Genomic DNA, 18,272 nt, shown 5'->3' on the forward strand with positions numbered 1-18,272 from the left:
AGCACAGGTGATGAGCTCCGCAGCAGAGCGCTTCAGGCACAAATAAGACAGAAAATAGAGAACATGTGCAGACAAGAACGATCGTGTGCTAATTATAGTTTTTTGGTTGCGCCACTTTGAGAATGGACCGTGCGCTGGAAGCAGCTGCCTGGATCGCTGTGCAACAATGCGGAACCGGTTCGCAGCAGCGCAAGTCTGCAGGCTCTCCCTCGCGCTGATCTGCCTGTACCGGCTCTCCCTCGCGCTGATCTGCGGCTCTCCCTCGCGCTGATCTGCGGCTCTCCCTCGCGCTGATCTGACTTGCTCTGGTCTGCGCGCAACGGTGGGCGGGAAGGGGGGGGGGCGCTTTTGGAAGAGTTGTGCGACACAACGAATCGATGACGCAATTCGTTGCCAACGCTTTTAGTAATCGATTTTCATCGAATTCATCGATTCGTTGTTGTAGCCCTATCCAGTTTCCACCTATATTATATTGTTTTTATGGACTCAGCGTAGCAGGGATTCTTTTGAGCAGAGATGCAGAGAGCGGCAGGCAGACCGCTGATTATTCATGAACTCCAGCTGCGTTCTGCACATGGCCACAGTAACATTTTCTAAGTTTCTAAGTGGCCTCACCAAAAAATATATAATTGACACACTGTCGTTCATGTCCATTAATTTTCTCTCTGGTAAGTTCTGTCTGTATTTGAGCGTTACGTGTGGACACGCTCGCGGTGCCCCCGCTGTAGCGCTTGTCACTGGCGCAGCCGGGCAGCGCAGTGCACACTCCGCTTTTTTTGCGGTCAATAGATCAATTTGATCTGCTAGTTAAAAAGTTACCTGTGAGGTGAAAAAGAAGGAAGCAGGCAGGAGTTTTTCTGGAGGACTGGGAGATGCAGGAAGCTCAGAGACAAACAGGACAGGAAGATAGGAAAATAAAAACCAAGAAAACAAAACAAAGTTCTTAAAAAAATAAAATGTAGGTAGATTTATCCCACTACACGTTTGTACCTGTATAGAGCAGTAATTTATCAGCATGTAGTATTTATACAGTTGATATAATTCAGATCATCTTCAAAACTTCGTCCAGTGCTCAGGGACGTATTTAAGCATTTTGAGGGCCGAGTCAAAATAGACCCCTGCCAGGTATTTTAAGTTGAAGTGCTATCTGTTTTTATATTAGACTTTTTAAATTTGCAATAAAGTCCAAAAGTGAGGAATTTTTTATTTATTACTTGATTGTTTAAGCTACCTCACAGAAGTGATCTGTTGTTAAAAATTAAAATAAAAAGGTAATTAGATTAAAAAAAAAGGAACGTTCGAGAACTGTTTCTTCCTTTTCTTTTTTTTATGTATCGAAAGTATCGGATCGGGACTCTATATTGGCAGATTCTCAAAATCAAATGACTCGGACTCAGACTCGAGGGCAAAAAACCTGATCGGGTACATCCCTAACATTTACTGTTTTGACGCATTTTAATGAGCTCCCTCCGCGCCGTGATTTCGTTGTAGGATACAAACTTTACAGCACTCTCACCGAGTAAAGGTTCAGCAGATATATTTGTTTACATTTTTACCGCTGCACGCCTTCAGTGTTAGGGAAAGAAAGGGAGGGGTCGACGCGATTCTGCTGTCAGGGTATCTCTAGGCTCCACAGTAGCAGCAACGGTTGGCGGATTTGACCTGCTCTGAGGCGTTAATCAGAATTTTCAGATAGCGTTTTTTTTTCCTTCTACCAATCACATAGTGATGTCTGGGCTTAAAAGCAACTCATTAGATTCATAGTTATTTATAAAAGTAATGCATTACCATAAATAGTAATGTGTTTACCAACATTGGTTATGTATATTACTGATTGCAAAAACACCCCTAGGTGTTTTGTCTTTTTTTACTAAATATTTTTATTTTATATATTTCTGCTTGGTTCACTGCAGATTCAAGGAAGAGAGAGGAGATGGATGAGAAACCTCTGCTCTTACATTTCCACAACCATCCAATGAAAGACGGAGGTGTCCCAACCAGCATCTTGGCTGGGCAGATGTTAGCAAAAGTCGGTGGAGGAGAAGAAACTAGCAAGAACCTATATATGGACCCTAATGGAAAGACATCCGATTCTTCAGAGATTGAAGTTGGTGGAGAAGATGAAGATGATTTGAATCAAGACTCTGAGCGTTCAGATTTTGGGCCTGAAACTGGAAACGGAGACCATGGCTGTAATGAGAACAAATCTTCAGAGTCAGATATTAAGACAGTCAACAAACCATTTAGCTGCCCTGTGTGTGGTATACGGTTCCTCCACAAGTGGTCTCTTCAGAAACATGTGAGAGTGACAAGTCATTCATCAGTAAAGTCTTCAGAGTGTTCGGTTAATACAAAATGTATGAAAGAGAAGCAACAAGGAGACTCATGCAAAAAAGACCAGAAACAACCAAAATCATTTAGTTGTGATGACTGTGGGGAAAGATTTAGCCAAAAGTCCAGTTTAACCCGTCATATGAAAGGCCACACCAGGCATCAAAGATTTAGCCATAAAAATAATTTTAACTTACACATGAAAGTCCACACAGGTGATAAGCCTTTTGCATGTGAGCTCTGTGGACAAAGATTTAGCCATAAAGATAATTTAAATGACCACATGAGAGTTCACACAGGTGATAAGCCTTTTGCCTGTCAGCTCTGTGGACAAAGATTTAGCCATAAAAACAATTTAAACACACACATGAAAGTCCACACGGGTGATAAGCCTTTTGCCTGTGAGCTCTGTGGACAAAGATTTAGCCGTAAAGATCATTTAAACTACCACATGAGAGTTCACACAGGTGATAAGCCTTTTGCCTGTGAGCTCTGTGGACAAAGATTTAGCCGTAAAGATAATTTAAACGACCACATGAGAGTCCACACAGGTGATAAGCCTTTTGCCTGTGAGCTCTGTGGACAAAGATTTAGCCGTAAAGATAATTTAAATGACCACATGAGAGTTCACACAGGTGATAAGCCTTTTTCCTGTCAGCTCTGTGGACAAAGATTTAGCCATAAAAACAGTTTAAACACACACATGAAAGTCCACACGGGTGATAAGCCTTTTGCCTGTGAGCTCTGTGGACAAAGATTTAGCCGTAAAGATCATTTAAACTACCACATGAGAGTTCACACAGGTGATAAGCCTTTTGCCTGTGAGCTCTGTGGACAAAGATTTAGCCGTAAAGATCATTTAAATGACCACATGAGAGTCCACACAGGTGATAAGCCTTTTGCCTGTGAGCTCTGTGGACAAAGATTTAGCCGTAAAGATAATTTAAATGACCATATGAGAGTTCACACAGGTGGTAAGCCTTTTGCCTGTCAGCTCTGTGGACAAAGATTTAGCCATAAAAACAATTTAAACACACACATGAAAGTCCACACGGGTGATAAGCCTTTTGCCTGTGAGCTCTGTGGACAAAGATTTAGCCGTAAAGATCATTTAAACGACCACATGAGAGTTCACACAGGTGATAAGCCTTTTGCCTGTGAGCTCTGTGGACAAAGATTTAGCCATAAACACAATTTAAACACACACATGAAAGTCCACACAGGTGATAAGCCTTTTGCCTGTGAGCTATGTGGACAAAGATTTAGCCATAAACATAATTTAACCACACACATGAAAGTCCACAGAGGTGATAAGCCTTTTGCCTGTGAGCTCTGTGGACAAAGATTTAACCATAAAAGTAGTTTAAACTGTCACATGAGTGTCCACACAGGAGAGAAGCCTTTTGCCTGTGAGCTCTGTGAATACAGATGTACCCACAAGGCACATTTAACTATACACATGAAAGTCCACACAGGAGAGAAGCCTTTTGCCTGTGAGCTCTGTGGACAAACATTTAGCCGTAAACATAGTTTAAACACACACATCAAAGTCCACACAGGAGAGAAGCCTTTTGCCTGTGAGCTCTGTGGTCAAAGATTTAGCCATAAAAATAGTTTAAACAGACACATGAGAGTCCACACAGGAGAGAAGTCCTTTGCCTGTGAGCTCTGTGGGCAAAGATTTAACCATAAAAATAGTTTAAACTGTCACATGAGTGTCCACACAGGAGAGAAGCCTTTTGCCTGTGAGCTCTGTGAATACAGATGTACCCAAAAGGCAAGTTTAAACAATCACATGAGAGTCCACACAGGAGAGAAGCCTTTTGCCTGTGACCTCTGTGAATACAGATGTACCCAAAAGACAAGTTTAAACACACACATGAGAGTCCACACAGGAGAGAAGCCTTTTGCCTGTGAGCTCTGTGGACAAAAATTTAGCCTAAAGCCAAATTTAAAGAGACATACGAGCATCCACACAAGACTCGAGGGATTTAATTAACTTCAGTACTTCCAAAAGTACTATTTAGTTTTTTCTCCTACAATAGCATTTTGCCATTCTAAGCAGGCTTAGGAATGTGCCAATACCAGAGTTTTTAGGGATGCTGTTGTAGAGTTATAAGCATTGGACAGATGCCGTAAAGACAGCACTTTTGGGCTGCATGGTTCTCCACCAGTGTACCGATGCTTGTATTAACATGTACTAGATTGTAATAAACCGGTTATCTTTTTTAACTTAAACTTTGCCATGATTGAGTCACAGCACTCCAAGAAACGGGACCGCTCAGCATGAAAATGAATCACATTCCCTTTATTTCTGATGACACAACTAACCACAGCTGGTGGACAATTAAACACAGACACTTAGCACTTCTGCATGCGTTCTGTATTCAGTGTGATCAAGGCTTCACGCCCTCTCTCAGTAGCGCAGCATTGTGCGGTTGACCTGTTCTGATTTTTTTCATGTAGTTGTGGTTTAGGCATTTTTTTGCCATTATCACTGATAATAATATGAATGGACTATGGACAGTGTTAAATCAAGTAATTAATCTGGATTTTAACAATGCTGTTTTTGACAGTGAAAAAAGCAAACATGAACACTATTGTTAATGCACTTAATGACTACTTTGTCAACATCATACCGCAACTTGCCACTAAAATATCCAAATCAAATAGTGACGCTGACAGTACAAATACATATAATAATGCACACTCTTTATTTCTAACACCAACAAATGAAAATTGAATCATCAAAATAGTTAATTTTTGTAAAAGTCTACTGAGTGCGATGATCTTGACATGACTATAATTAAACAGGTAATACTTTTATGGCAACACCTTTAACCCATATCTGCAATTTAGCTTTTATAAGCGGAGAGTTTCCCAAACTGATGAAAACAGCAAAAGTCCCACCAATCTATAAAAGTGGAGAAAAACATCAAATCACAAACTATCGGCCGATTTCTAAACTTCCTCAGTTATCAAAGGTATTGGAAAAACTATGTGGAACGCATGAACGGTTTCATTGAAAAATACAACTTACTCAATAATAGTCAGTATGGATTTAGACAAAATCGATCGACTGCTCTTGCATTGATAGATGTCATAGAAGAGGTAACTGAAAAAATATATTGTAAAATGCATTCTGTTGGCATATTCATAGACCTCTAAAAGGCCTTTGATACGGTAGACCATGAAATACCTTTAAAGAAATTACAACAAAATGGGATTGGGGGTTTGCATATACCTGGGTGAAATCTTACTTAACCGACAGACAGCAATGCGTACAGATAAATGATCACAGGTCAAGACTCAGAAATATAAATTGTGGTGTCCCTCGAGGTTCAGTCTTAGGATCAATACTGTTTCTTCTATATATAAATGATATATGCAGGGTATCATCAAAACTCTTAATCATCGATATATGCAGGGTATCATCAAAACTCTTAATCATCTTATTTGCTGATGACACTACAGTATTAAGTTCAGGTAAATATCTACAGTTACTTGTAACAGAGATGACAGAAGAATTAGAAAAACTTAAAGACTGGTTTAGCAAAAGCAAATTATCTCTAAATATATCAAAAACAAAAATGATGCTGTTTGGGTAAGCAAACTAAAGACATCGGAATCAGAATCAAAATGGACAACAATGAAATAGAAAAGGCAAATGAATATCGATTCCTGGGGGTGATAGTCACAATATCAGCTGGAGAGCTCATATACATAGTATACAAAAGAAATTGGCAAAGAACATTGCAATTATGAGAAAATGTAAATTGCTTCTGGACCACAAAGCTCTGTAACGTGAGGAAGTATGGGTTTTTCTGTGCCAAAGGTGGTATTTGCCCGGCTGGGTCGAAGCTGGGTCGCCAGCAACTTTCACCCACAGATAAAGACCTCAGCCGCCAGCAAGTCTGCAGCAAACCACAACATCCAACACCTGCAGCTTCTAGAAGAAGGAGTTCTCATGAAAGCTAGTCATAATAAAAGCCTTACGCTTCCTTTGTTTATTAATGCTAAATAATCATTTTACCATTTTACTCATTATAAATGTGTTTTAATCAAATGAATGATTAGTATGCTTTGGGTAATCATAATGAACTATAATGAATCAACACTTAATTAAATAATGTTTGAAGATGTTATAATGACCTTCACACACACACACACACTCTCAGTAAACTCAAAACACATTTGCTGACGCACACGTTTGCTTTGGGAAGAGAAGTGGGTTTTTGGTAAGTTATTCAGTTCGAAATTGACAACGAGAGAGAGAGCGGACGTGCTGAACGAACACCACGGGGAAGGGAGCCTGCAGGCTCTTGCCCCCCCCCCCCCCCCCCCCCCACGTTATTCCTGTCAAGCCAGACAGAATAGCTGAAATGCAACTGCTATCGCAGACTCGTCCAGAGTCTTTGATTTCTGAGTTAATTTAAACTTGGGAAAGCGCATCTGCCAAACGCGTCATCAACGTCTACCGAGGTCAACTCTGGACCGGATCGTCAGCGCACCTTCGTCTTCTCTGCCAGCCAAGGTGGCACCTGGATGAACATCCTCCTGTGATGTCCGGATCTAAAGAGGGTCCTAAGCGGTGAGGCAGAACACAATAGATAGCGTTCTGATGCATTTTTTCTAATAAGACCTAAGTTTATTTCAAACCATCATTTTCACTCAGATTCGCCTTTTCTCTCCCTGAAGCAATCTCACACATATATGCACGCAGTCATAATTCCATCATTCTCAAATCTTAGCACATCCAACACAAGGTCTAATTGTGCAAGCTTAAAATATCAACTGTTAAAGATTGTCCAACAAGGTTGCCAATGTTGATTATTTTTCCTATGATTGTCATTTCAAATCATTAGTTTAAATTGAGGAATGAAAACTCTTAACTTTCAAACTTGTCTCTTCATTGAACTGAAACACAGACAAACGGATATGATCATCAGTTTATCAATGAAAACTACCTTTGAGTCTTCGTATTTCTATAAAATTTGGTTATTAATTTATTAAAAATTAATATCTCAAATTAATATGTAGGATGGTTCCTCTTTCATAAAAGAGCCATAAACCATTACACTACAGCACTATTAATCTTGTACTACACATTTATTCCCCCCTATCTTAGTTACTGCGCAGAGGTCTGGGGAAATACCATATATACTGGACAATTCGTGTCCATAGACTCCAATTATAAGTTTTTGAGCTAAAAGGGGAGGTGGCCACCACCGCCATTTTGACCGTGTCACATGTTCCGTCAAACCTTGACAATTCCAAAAAAGGGAAAAGAGGTGGAGCTGAGGGTGGGGCTGTAAGGCTGGGATCAAATGACGACACCCGTCGAACTGAAGCGATGTAGCTACAAGCTAACACGGAGATGGGAGCTAAGCTAACGGAGGTAGCAACCTTGCTACAACTGGACTTAACTGTGCACAACACCAGAGCTTCTGAGTCAGATACGCCGGGCTGACCGCTGGGAAAAACTGGGTGGAACACAGAGGTCTCCCGAGAGCTCCACAAGCTGGCAGCCGCATAGCAGACAGGCACCGCTGCGATCAGAGATGTGCCAAGCTGCCGCTGGGGAGGACCGGGTGGAAAGCCTTGGTTTCCATCCAAGAGCTCCACAAGCCGGCAGCCGGTGCAGCAGACAGGTGCCGCGGCGATCAGATACGCCGAGCTGCGGGGAGGGGACCACACTTTTTACATTAATAATTTTATCATGAGTGTTTTATTAGTTCTTATATTGCTTATCTCTTAATTAACTTTTTTTCTTTCTTACCTTCTGCACCAAAATACAGCAGCAATTTCCTAATGTTGTGACCTGGCACACATATGGCAATAAAAACTTCTGATTCTGATACAGATAGTCGGAACCCAGTTCCACCAACATGTCATATTTCAACCCCTTTTCCAAAATGCAGCGTGATGTTAAATGCACTGGGATTTACCCTATTAAATTTAAATCTCATGGTTAAACAGTACATGTTAAAATCTAAGCACAGCTAGTGCAAGAGCGGCAATGACCTAAAATCATCGACATAAATACATAAATATAATTTTACTTACAGAAAAAAATGAAGTGGAGACTCCTTGGATGCTCGATTAGTGCAATTAATACCACAGCAAGTCATTTTGTCCAACAATTGCACAAATAATATCCAAAAAGAATACATAAATGCTACAACTAATGGTCTAAGTTGAGAGACTGAAAGTCGCGGAACAGTTTTAAGGCGAGGCCGAGGCTCAGACTGAGGCCATTCGCCGGAGCTAGTCTGCGGTCACGTGGGTCTGATGCTCATTAATTATTCAGAATTTTAGGCATTTAATACACTTAAACAGAAGAGTGACAAAAAAAATTCACCTCGCTCAGAGTTGTCATGAGTGTAAACTAGATCTATTAAACCTAAAACATGTTTTGGAACCAGGCTGTAATCATGTTTATTTCTGCTGTGAAATTGGTATTTTTAACATGGGAGTCATTTGCTCGCTTCTGACACCAGCCCCCAGTGGATGAGGGTGTAACAGCAATTTTTGTCACATCCGTGTTGGCTTCATTTTCATACCCGAATTATGAGGGCTTGGGTAATACCTAAAGTAGCCATTTGGATGCAGTATTTAGACTTCCAAAAAAGCTAATAGGATTGTACATAATCATGTTAGTTTCACAGACCATATTAATGCACATTTCATAAAGTCTAAAATTTTAAAACTTGATGATCTAGTTAACCTAAAATCAGTGCTAATTTTGTACAAAGCAAGACAGAATCAATTACCAATCGATATTCAACAGCTGTTTTTCGATGGAGAGGGTGGATACGATTTGCGGGGATCACATAATTTCAAGGTGGTATGTGCCCGCACAACTCAGTCAAAACTCACTGCATATCCAGAAGTGGTGTTAAGCTTTGGAATGGTTTTGATGACAACTTAAAGAGTGCTGCTAGTTTACTACTATTTAAAAGGCAATATAAGATGACTGTTATTGAGAAATATGTTGAGAATATGTGATGGAAAAGCTTCTTGGTTTTATTCTATGCGTTTGTTATAGATTTTATCAATAACCCAGAACCTGCAGCCAAGAGAAAGATAGACAAATAACCAGACAAGTCTCCAAATTGCAATGAGTGGGCAGCGCCCACGAGGCAACTGCCCTATAACATGAGATAAAAAAAGAAAAGAATGTGTCTGTGTGAAAATGTGTGTGTGTGTGTGTGTGTGTGTGTGTGTGTGTGTGTGTGTGTGTGTGTGTGTGTGTGTGTGTGTGTGTGTGTGTGTGTGTATGTGTGTGTGTGTGTGTGTGTGTGTGTGTGTGTGGTCACAGGATATTGTGGGTGTGTCTGAAACAAATGATAATACATTCAGTTGTTTGAATCAATGATCAAGAAATAATAAACATAAAATAATAAACATAAAATTTCCATAACATCTTCCCCCTGTTTATGGGGTATATACACTGCTCACAAGAATTAAAGGAACACCTTTTTTATTGGGCCTGGCATGAAATCAATTAAACCTGTCTGATAATTTCCTGGTTGATTAAGCAGCTGAGGGCATTGTTAATCACTTTCAGCTGTATTGGTGTTCATGGACTTAACGACAGGTGCACTAAAGTGGCAACAATTACAAAACCCTCAAAACAGGACCGGTTTAACATACAGAGGTAATTTCAAGTTTCACTTTTTCGGCTGGTTTTCCACTCATGCTAGTTTTGGCTTGAATAATTATCTCTACTGGCAGTATGAGGCGATTCCTTAACCCTACAGAAGTTGCACAGGTTGTCCAACTTCTCCAGGGTGGACCATCCACACGTGCTGCAGCAAGAAGGTTTAATGTGTCTCCCAGCACAATCTCCAGAACATGGAGGAGATTTCAGGAGACTGGCGGTTATTCTCTGAGAGCTGGACAGGGCCGTTGAAGGTCCACAACCCATCAGCAAGACCGATACCTGCTCCTTTGTGCAAGGCGGAACAGGCTGAGCACTGCTCGTGCCCTACAGAATGACCTCCAGAGGGCCACTGGTGTGAATGTCTCTACCCAAACAATCAGGAACAGACTTCATGAAGATGGCCTGAGGGCCCGACGTCCTGTAGTGAGCCCAGTGCTCACTGCCCAGCACCGTTTGTTTGTTTGCTTGTTTGTTTGTTTGTTTGTTTATTAAGATCCCCATCAGCTGCTGACATACAGCCGCTATTCTTCCTGGGGTCTCATCTCATACAGTCATTACATTTCATATATATATATATATATATATATATATATATATATATATATATATACATACACATATTGAGCACATCATTCATACATGACCATACACATACACACACACTCACACCCAACTAATTTCAACATAATATTGCAGTGTAGAACAATCACAATTATAATTCTCAAAAGCCCAAACATAAGATACATTCTTAAAATATGAAATACAGCTCACTTCAGAACATGTTTATATAACCTCAGTTATTTTACTAGAGGTGGTTCACATGAAAATCTTTGCGGTTTAACACCGAGTGGACCAGATAAGAAGATTCTAGATTCTGAGGAGCAAAAGGTGGTGTGACAACATGGACCAAGCAAGGTAAGTATAACAATGGTTTATTACCAGCATTTTTAAACCACTTAAGATATAACAAAGCACTTTTTGAAATAAAATAAAATGTCACCAGTCTGTGTTTGTTCAGTCAGTCAGCTTGATAAATATTCATGAAATCCTTGTCAGTCAGATCTTGGGTTGAAGTCGAGTTCAAGTGAGTGACAGACCAGTTAATCACCGGCTTGATGGTTCATATGGGCCGGGGCTCGCCATCCATAACTGGAACAAGAATCTTCAATTTAGGAGGTGAATCAATCAAAAAAAAAAAACCTGACTTAAAGAGAAGGTCAGAATACAATATTTTAACGCTGAACGGTGGTTTACAAACTGCATTAGTCCAATGAAATCAAATCCTTTACAATTAAATCACACGTTGTACAACAATTAATTCAGTTCAAGTAGGTACCATAGAATAATGAAGTCACACTAAATTATCAATAAATCAGTTGAGATGAGTTTCCAACAAGAAATTCTGTAATAAGCTTCAACTTCTTTTCACATCACATTTTTATAAACTGAGCAATACAGTGTTTTAATTGGTCATTTAAAACACTCGTCACCTCCACATATATAACAATCTTTCCAGTTAAGGTAAAACTGCAGGAGAGCAAGTCACCCCCTACCAGATTCGTACTCAACTCCCACTTCCTGTTTGAAAAATGCAAATGCTGTTGCCTAGCAGACCGAGAGGGCGGAGCCTCTAACAAATACACACACTCACAACATTGTGACATCATAATGTACCATCTAACATCATAGTGTACCTCTTAGCCAATAGCAATGGCAGATTTAAAGTCAAACGCAGTGCAGTTTTTACCTGACAACAGTGCAACACTGACAGTTTTAGGCAGAATATTAAAATTTTAACGAAGATGCACTAAAGTGCCGAATTATTGACTACATTTGTCTACAGCATGATCGGACACTCATTTATATAGTTTATCAGGAAAAAAAAAGTTGATTTGAAGTGACTTGCTCTTTAAGTGCCAAGTTAATTCTAACAGCTGTCGAAGGTTAGCTACGGGGCTAATATATCTTAGCATGAATTAACACACATACACACTAATAGACTCACCAAGAAAAGTCAGCTTGGGTTACACGGGGTTTCCCAAGGATAATTCACGGCAAAATCACGATCCTCGGACCTCTGTATCTCTACAGCGTAACAAATAACTTGTCACTATTACACAGCAACAGCACCTAAACATGAAAATTATATCCGCTTACCGAACTTGGGAGTAAATTTTTTTTTCAAGTAACGGCTGCTAGCGCATCCTAGTTTACTCTTCACGGGAAAGTGCTTCCTCGTCAGCGTCTCAGCGCGTCTGTGGAAGCTACTCAGTGAGCAGCAGAAAGTGCTAAATTCTATTGGCTGATGCGATAGCTGGCTAGCCACGTGACTGGTTAGTCAATTGCTACCTGAATTTTACTGGAACTTTCTATTTACTCAGTTTTAGCTTTTCTTATTTGACTATTTTCAACAAGTTTCTTTTTTCTTTCTTTTTTTTAACTATGTGTGAATGTTTAGATTTCTATTTATCTTATTTGGTCTTTTATCCTGTTTTAACTGTTTTGTAAATTTCCATTTCTATTTCAGTATTCATTCTAATTGTGTAATGAGGTTACTATTGTAATCTGGGTTTTACACCGGGTTACATTTAGCTTGACATTATCTTTGGGAAAATAAAAATGTTTGAAGTTTTTTCTGAAAACATTTTTTATCAAATTCCCTCAACAGAAATCCTGGTAGTGCATTTCATAGCACCATTGCACGATAGACCACAGTTTTCTGCATTTGATTTGTTTTGTACATAGGTAAAACACATCGTCCATGCATACTATCATGTTTATCTGCGAAAAAAAGACATGGTGGAATAAATTACATTTGGAGTTTTTGTCGTAATGACATTTCTACTAAACGTTAATGAAAACTCCACTCTCTCTTTTACTTTTAGCCAGGGCAACTTATTGTGTAACAGATTTACACTGGTTCTGTACGGACTCCCCAATACCATGCACGCTGCCTTGTTTTGTGCAATGTATAACTTGTCTAGACAAGTTTCTTTGGTTTTGGACCAAACCACAGAGGCATAATCTACTGGTTTCACATGTAGAGGTAACACCGTAGAGCTCGACTGGCATTTGCTCAAGAACACCAGAATTGGCAAGTCCGCCACTGGTGCCCTGTACTTTTTACAGACGAGAGCAGGTTCACCCTGAGCACCTGTGATAGACGTGAAAGAGTCTGGAGAAGACAAGGAGAACGCTATGCTGCCTGCAACATCATTCAACATGACAGGTTTGGTGGTGGGTCAGTGATTGTCTGGAGAGGCATATCCATGGAGGGACACACAGACCTCTACTGCCTAAGAAATGGTGCTCTGACTGCCATAAGGTATCGAAATGAAATCCTTGAACCCTTTGTCAGACCCTGCACTAATGCAGTAGGTCCTGGTTTTCTCCTAATGCACGACAATGCCCTGCCTCATGTGGCAAGAGTATGCAGGCAGTACCTGCAGGATGAAGGAATTGAAACAATTGAATGGCCTTCACGATCCCCTGACTTAAACCCAATAGAACATCTGTGGGACATTATGTTTCGATCCATTAGGCGGTGCCAGGTTGCTCCTCAGACTGTACAAGAGCTCAGGGATGCCCTCACACAGATCTGGGAGGAAATGCCACAAGACACGATCCGTTGTCTCATTAGGAGCATGCCCCAACGTTGTCAAGCATGCACACAAGCTAGTGGGGGCATCACAAGATACTGAAAAGCAATTTGAGTTGCAGAATTTAAGTTTTTGAAACAATGGACTAGCCTGCCACATCTTCATTTCACTCAGATTTTAGGGTTTCTACACAATTGAGCCCTCTGTAGGCTGATTACTTTTATTTCCATTAAAAGACTTGGCATCCTTTTGTTCCTAAGACATTGCCCTGTCGTTATTTGTATAGATATCCAAGTTCATATTGAGAACTGATGTATCTAATGTTTTTCTTTAAAGTGTTCTTTTAATTTTTGTGAGCAGTGTACATAACATGCATGAAATTTTATCCACTTTCATAACTTGTCACCATTTTCTATGAAAGCTTCATTAATCCAGATTTAAGGAATAGGGAAAGAGTAAAACCAGGAAAGGTGATTATCTCAGTAGTCATAAAGACCAATAGGGTATAAATCAAGCAAATCAAGACAAAGATGATAAGCATCAAAACAAGAAAAATAATAAAAAACTATGATCGGATATGAAAAGTTCAGAATCAGCATGATGAAGTGAGAATACAGCATGAGGTGCTGCATTCGTACGTCTATTACAGATCGTAATCTCAGTTCTGATAACTTCGTTTAAAGAATCATTCCAGACAAAGTGTAATACAAAAATCATTATTTAAAGTCTGGACAAGGGAACATCAGTCAAAACAGGTACATCAAAACCATTGGGTCTGGCAGGTTCAGGTTCAGAAATCAACAAAGCAGTATACTGTACAAGTGAAACATTTATCATTTTGCTAATACAAATCTTGATACATGGCATAATGTTTCATGCAAATACAGCAAAAATAACGAGAAAGATCACAACAGGAATCAAATATTGAAACATCAAGTGAAACCGAGATCCAGAAGTAACCAAATCCCAGAAGGCAAAGCCTGCTGGGGCACTGACATCTTCAGCCTTCATCTGGCTTAAGAGGTCATTCATGTACATTAAGGCCACCTTCAGATGCCAACAGAAGTTCAAGGGCCAGTTGATATTCCATTAAAAAGTTTCTAGTTGCGACCATGAAAGGAGGAAAAACAGAAAAACCTTGTGAAGTGAATGTAGTCAAATTCTCTAGCTGAATGTGGAGATTATCTCTGTGATGGGCATTATTTACAGAACCCCTCCAGGGGAACACACCGGACATGAACTTTGCACCACCACTGATTTCTACCTTGTCTGTGTTGCGTTTCTGCCAAGTTGAGGCTGCACTCCCTGTGGTCCCACCAGGAGGCCAACGTACTGAATTTGCGACCTGCACCACTGTCTTTTGGCGAGAGAGATCTTTGCACCTGCCGCCGCGAGCTGACCCATGACATGGTCCAGCTCGGACAGGTGGTCATCTAATGTACGCTTGCGAATAAGAATGTCGTCAACATAGATGAGGGTCCCCCGCTCTCGAGCATCGGGGCAGGCTTTGTTCAAGAAGATGTTGAACTCAGCAGGCGAGTTGGAATAACCAAAAGGACACCGGGTGAAGGTGTATTGTCGGTTGGCAAAGGAGAAGGCAAGTTTGTGTTGGTCCGATACGTGGACGGGAATCGTCCAAAATCCGGACGCAATGTCAAGTTTGGAAAAGTACTTAGCATCTTTCACCCTTGAAAGATCCTGCTCCAGGCGCGCCATTGGCCACCTAGACAAGGGAACCTGTTTGTTGAGTTGCCGGTAGTCAATGGTTAGTCGCCACTTACCATTAGGCTTCTTTACCGGCCACAACGGAGCCGAGTAGGTGCTGTTGCAGGGTCAAATGATCCCTTTATCCATGAGGCTGTCAATGATTTCCTGGACTGGTACTTGGGATGCCAGGGGAATCTTGTATTGCCGCACAAAAGTAGGCGGGGCATGTGGCGGTGTAGGAATCCTGACTTCATGGATAGTGGTTAGACCACAGTCCAAGGAGTCAAGTGAAAGAAAATCTTTGTACTTTAGCAAAAGTTGTCGTAGTTTGTCTCGCTCGACCTCATTGGTAAGAGCATCCGCTTGGTCTACGACTCTTTCAATCTGGGACAGAACTTCAGGGGGCTTCTCCGGTGGCTTTGAGCGTGGCGGTGAGCCCGCAGTCTCGCCCCCTTCCCGAACACTTACCACTAGACAGTGTGAGTCAGTGTCAGGCGGCGGATTGTACGGTTTAGGCCTTCTCACAAATGCAAACAGTCCTCTGGACTCGTAGCCGATGAAAGAGTCAAGGCGCTGGAGACAGTCCATACCTATGAGCATGGGCATGGTCATAGTCTCACCTATGTAGACGGGGTGTTTGAAGCTCATGGGCCCTATCGAGACCTGGAGCACAGTCTTCGAAGACAAGATCACTGGAACCCCAAAGAAATCGGTGACAGTTAACGAGCACGGAATGAGCTTTATTTCTAATAAGCTAATCAAAACAACTGTTGGTCAATAATAATCAGGTGACTGATCTGTGAAATCACAATGTTATGATTTATGTGTTTAATGAATAACAGGACTTTGGACTAACTGAGCTAGACATTCTGATCCACATAAGGTAAACACATGACACATTGTTCACTCATCCAATCAGAACTTCCTCTCTGATGCGTGGCAGAGTTCTGTGGTGTTTAGTTAATCTGGCCGCTCCGATTCGCTAAGAATCAAAAACAACTAAGCCTAATAAAACAGAACAACGCCATTTTAATTTAGTTCCAACGAAGTTCAACGCACGCTCAGACGGTGTTCTAACCAAGCACTCAACCAGCTCTCAAATCCCTCTGATGTCCACCATCGATAAGTGACATACAGGCTGGCCAGCTGTATTTTCTACTTTTAAGCTGAGAACTGTCAAGCTGGAAATTCTGTCGTTTTATCAACAAGACGACGGTTCCTTCAGAATAAAAGCTGAACTGTCTCTACGTGACGCTGAAACCTGCCGTCGTACTGGGAGACGATCCTCAGACTGGTTTGTCGTGCTGCCGACGCTGTTTCACCAGTTCCAGCACAAGGAGGGTCCGAGGACCTGGCATCCGGATCTAACACGGAGGTCTCCGCACGGTACGTAGATCGGCATATATTGCGTCTCATGTCTTCCTCCTGAAGTCCATCAGTCGGTCAGTTAGTGCAAACCAACATCTCGCACTCAGACTCGCCTCCACCAGATAAGAGATTCTGAACTGACACACACACACCAACACTTCAGCATTACATTCATCTGCACCCATCATTAGAGAGTTAGTCCTGGTGATTGTTTCAAATAATTATAAAATAAATATTCTTAAACTTCCCATCTCTCTCTCTCTTCTTGTCTCTAATTCAATACAAGGTGTTTTAATAAAATTCCCTGTGGTAAAAACAACCTCTTTTGATTCTAAGGGCCCGGTCCAAAGATTAATGATCCAGCTCAGGTTGGATCAGTGATATCTCTGGACCTTAATAAAAGTGTAAGAATATACAAGCTATATTCCGCTACACAATAATGAGCATAATGGTGAGTGGAGTGCACTAGATGGGAACGTAGGGTCACTGTGGGATGAAGTTGTATTAAAGCACACGTACCAACCCAGCTTGTGGGGAGTAAGGACTCCAAAGCGCTTTACACTACAGTGTATCATTCATCCATTCACACACTGGTGGAGATGAGCTACAATGTAGCCACAGCTGCCCTGGGGCACGCTGACAGTGTTGCAAGTTCCCACATGCCAAAGACAGTGGCAAGAAACGGAGTCAAAGGGTGGGCCACAGAGATAAGATTGGACCCACACTGCAACACACTGAATTTGCTTATGCGAGTAAAATCAGCCAGAAGACAGGGGCCCAACTGCACAACAAGCATCCAAGCTGGGACAAAAGAAGATCAACTGAAGATAAAGCATCTCAGAAGTGGACAAACCCTTCATGAAGAATCCAAGGGATCAGAACTTGCTTCTGGGAGTAAAATTGGGCAAAAGGTCAAGAAGTGTCTGACCCAGCCATCAGCAGGAGAGGTGGAACCAAAGGAGGCAGACTGAAAAGAGCTTATCAGGAGACGAAAAGCCTTCATGAAGAATGCTGGACTTCGGAACAAGCTGAAGATCAGTTGCAAAGATGACACCAAATGTCTTGTGTTGAGCTAAAAAGCCTTCATGAAGAATCCTGGACTTCGGGAGAAGCTGAAGAACAGTTGCAAAAAATGACACTAATGGACACTAGTTGAGCTAAAAGGTATGAAACTGATGAATGACCCCATGACCTTGCTGTCAGGTGATAATGATGGATGTATAACTGGAAAACTTTTACTTTGTCTGGGCTGTCCCAAGAATAGTATAAAAAGAGCAGCTAGAAGCAGAGCTGACACAACAGTTGGGGCAGTCGACAGTGAGAGACAGAGCAGATTTGGGATAGAAGAGGTCGGCCTATGACAGGTCTGTTTTTGGGGAGAGAAGAAGAGAGTCGTACTTCAAGTTAGAGAGTGACAGGTTAGTGTTGACGCAAGTCAACCATTTATTCTCAGGAAAATTTTAGCATTAGCTTCCTCCACAGGGGATAGGTTAGTTTTATATTTACTCATTTTTTCGTATTTTGCAATTTTTGAGACGCAGAGTTAGAGGGTGTTAACCTGAAGCTGAAGAAGACTTAAGAGTTGGTGTAAGTCAACTCAT

General features: G+C 41.2%; 1 protein-coding gene across 4 annotated transcripts in view; it reads left to right on the top strand.

Annotated features, from left to right (window-relative positions):
* Window positions 1-6,634, top strand: part of LOC129157530 (zinc finger protein 420) — a 281,855-nt gene extending 275,221 nt beyond the window's left edge. For all 4 annotated transcript variants that reach the window (XM_070547484.1, XM_054736760.2, XM_070547486.1 and 1 more), the window contains one exon: window positions 1,914-6,634. In XM_070547484.1, the coding sequence (XP_070403585.1) occupies window positions 1,914-4,330 (2,417 nt within the window). In that variant the 3' untranslated portion in view covers window positions 4,331-6,634. The remainder of the gene's footprint in view (window positions 1-1,913) is intronic.
* Window positions 6,635-18,272: the final 11,638 nt, after the last annotated feature.

The sequence above is a fragment of the Nothobranchius furzeri genome, chromosome 2, assembly GCF_043380555.1.
Source record: "Nothobranchius furzeri strain GRZ-AD chromosome 2, NfurGRZ-RIMD1, whole genome shotgun sequence".
NCBI classification, from domain to species: Eukaryota; Metazoa; Chordata; class Actinopteri; order Cyprinodontiformes; family Nothobranchiidae; genus Nothobranchius; species Nothobranchius furzeri.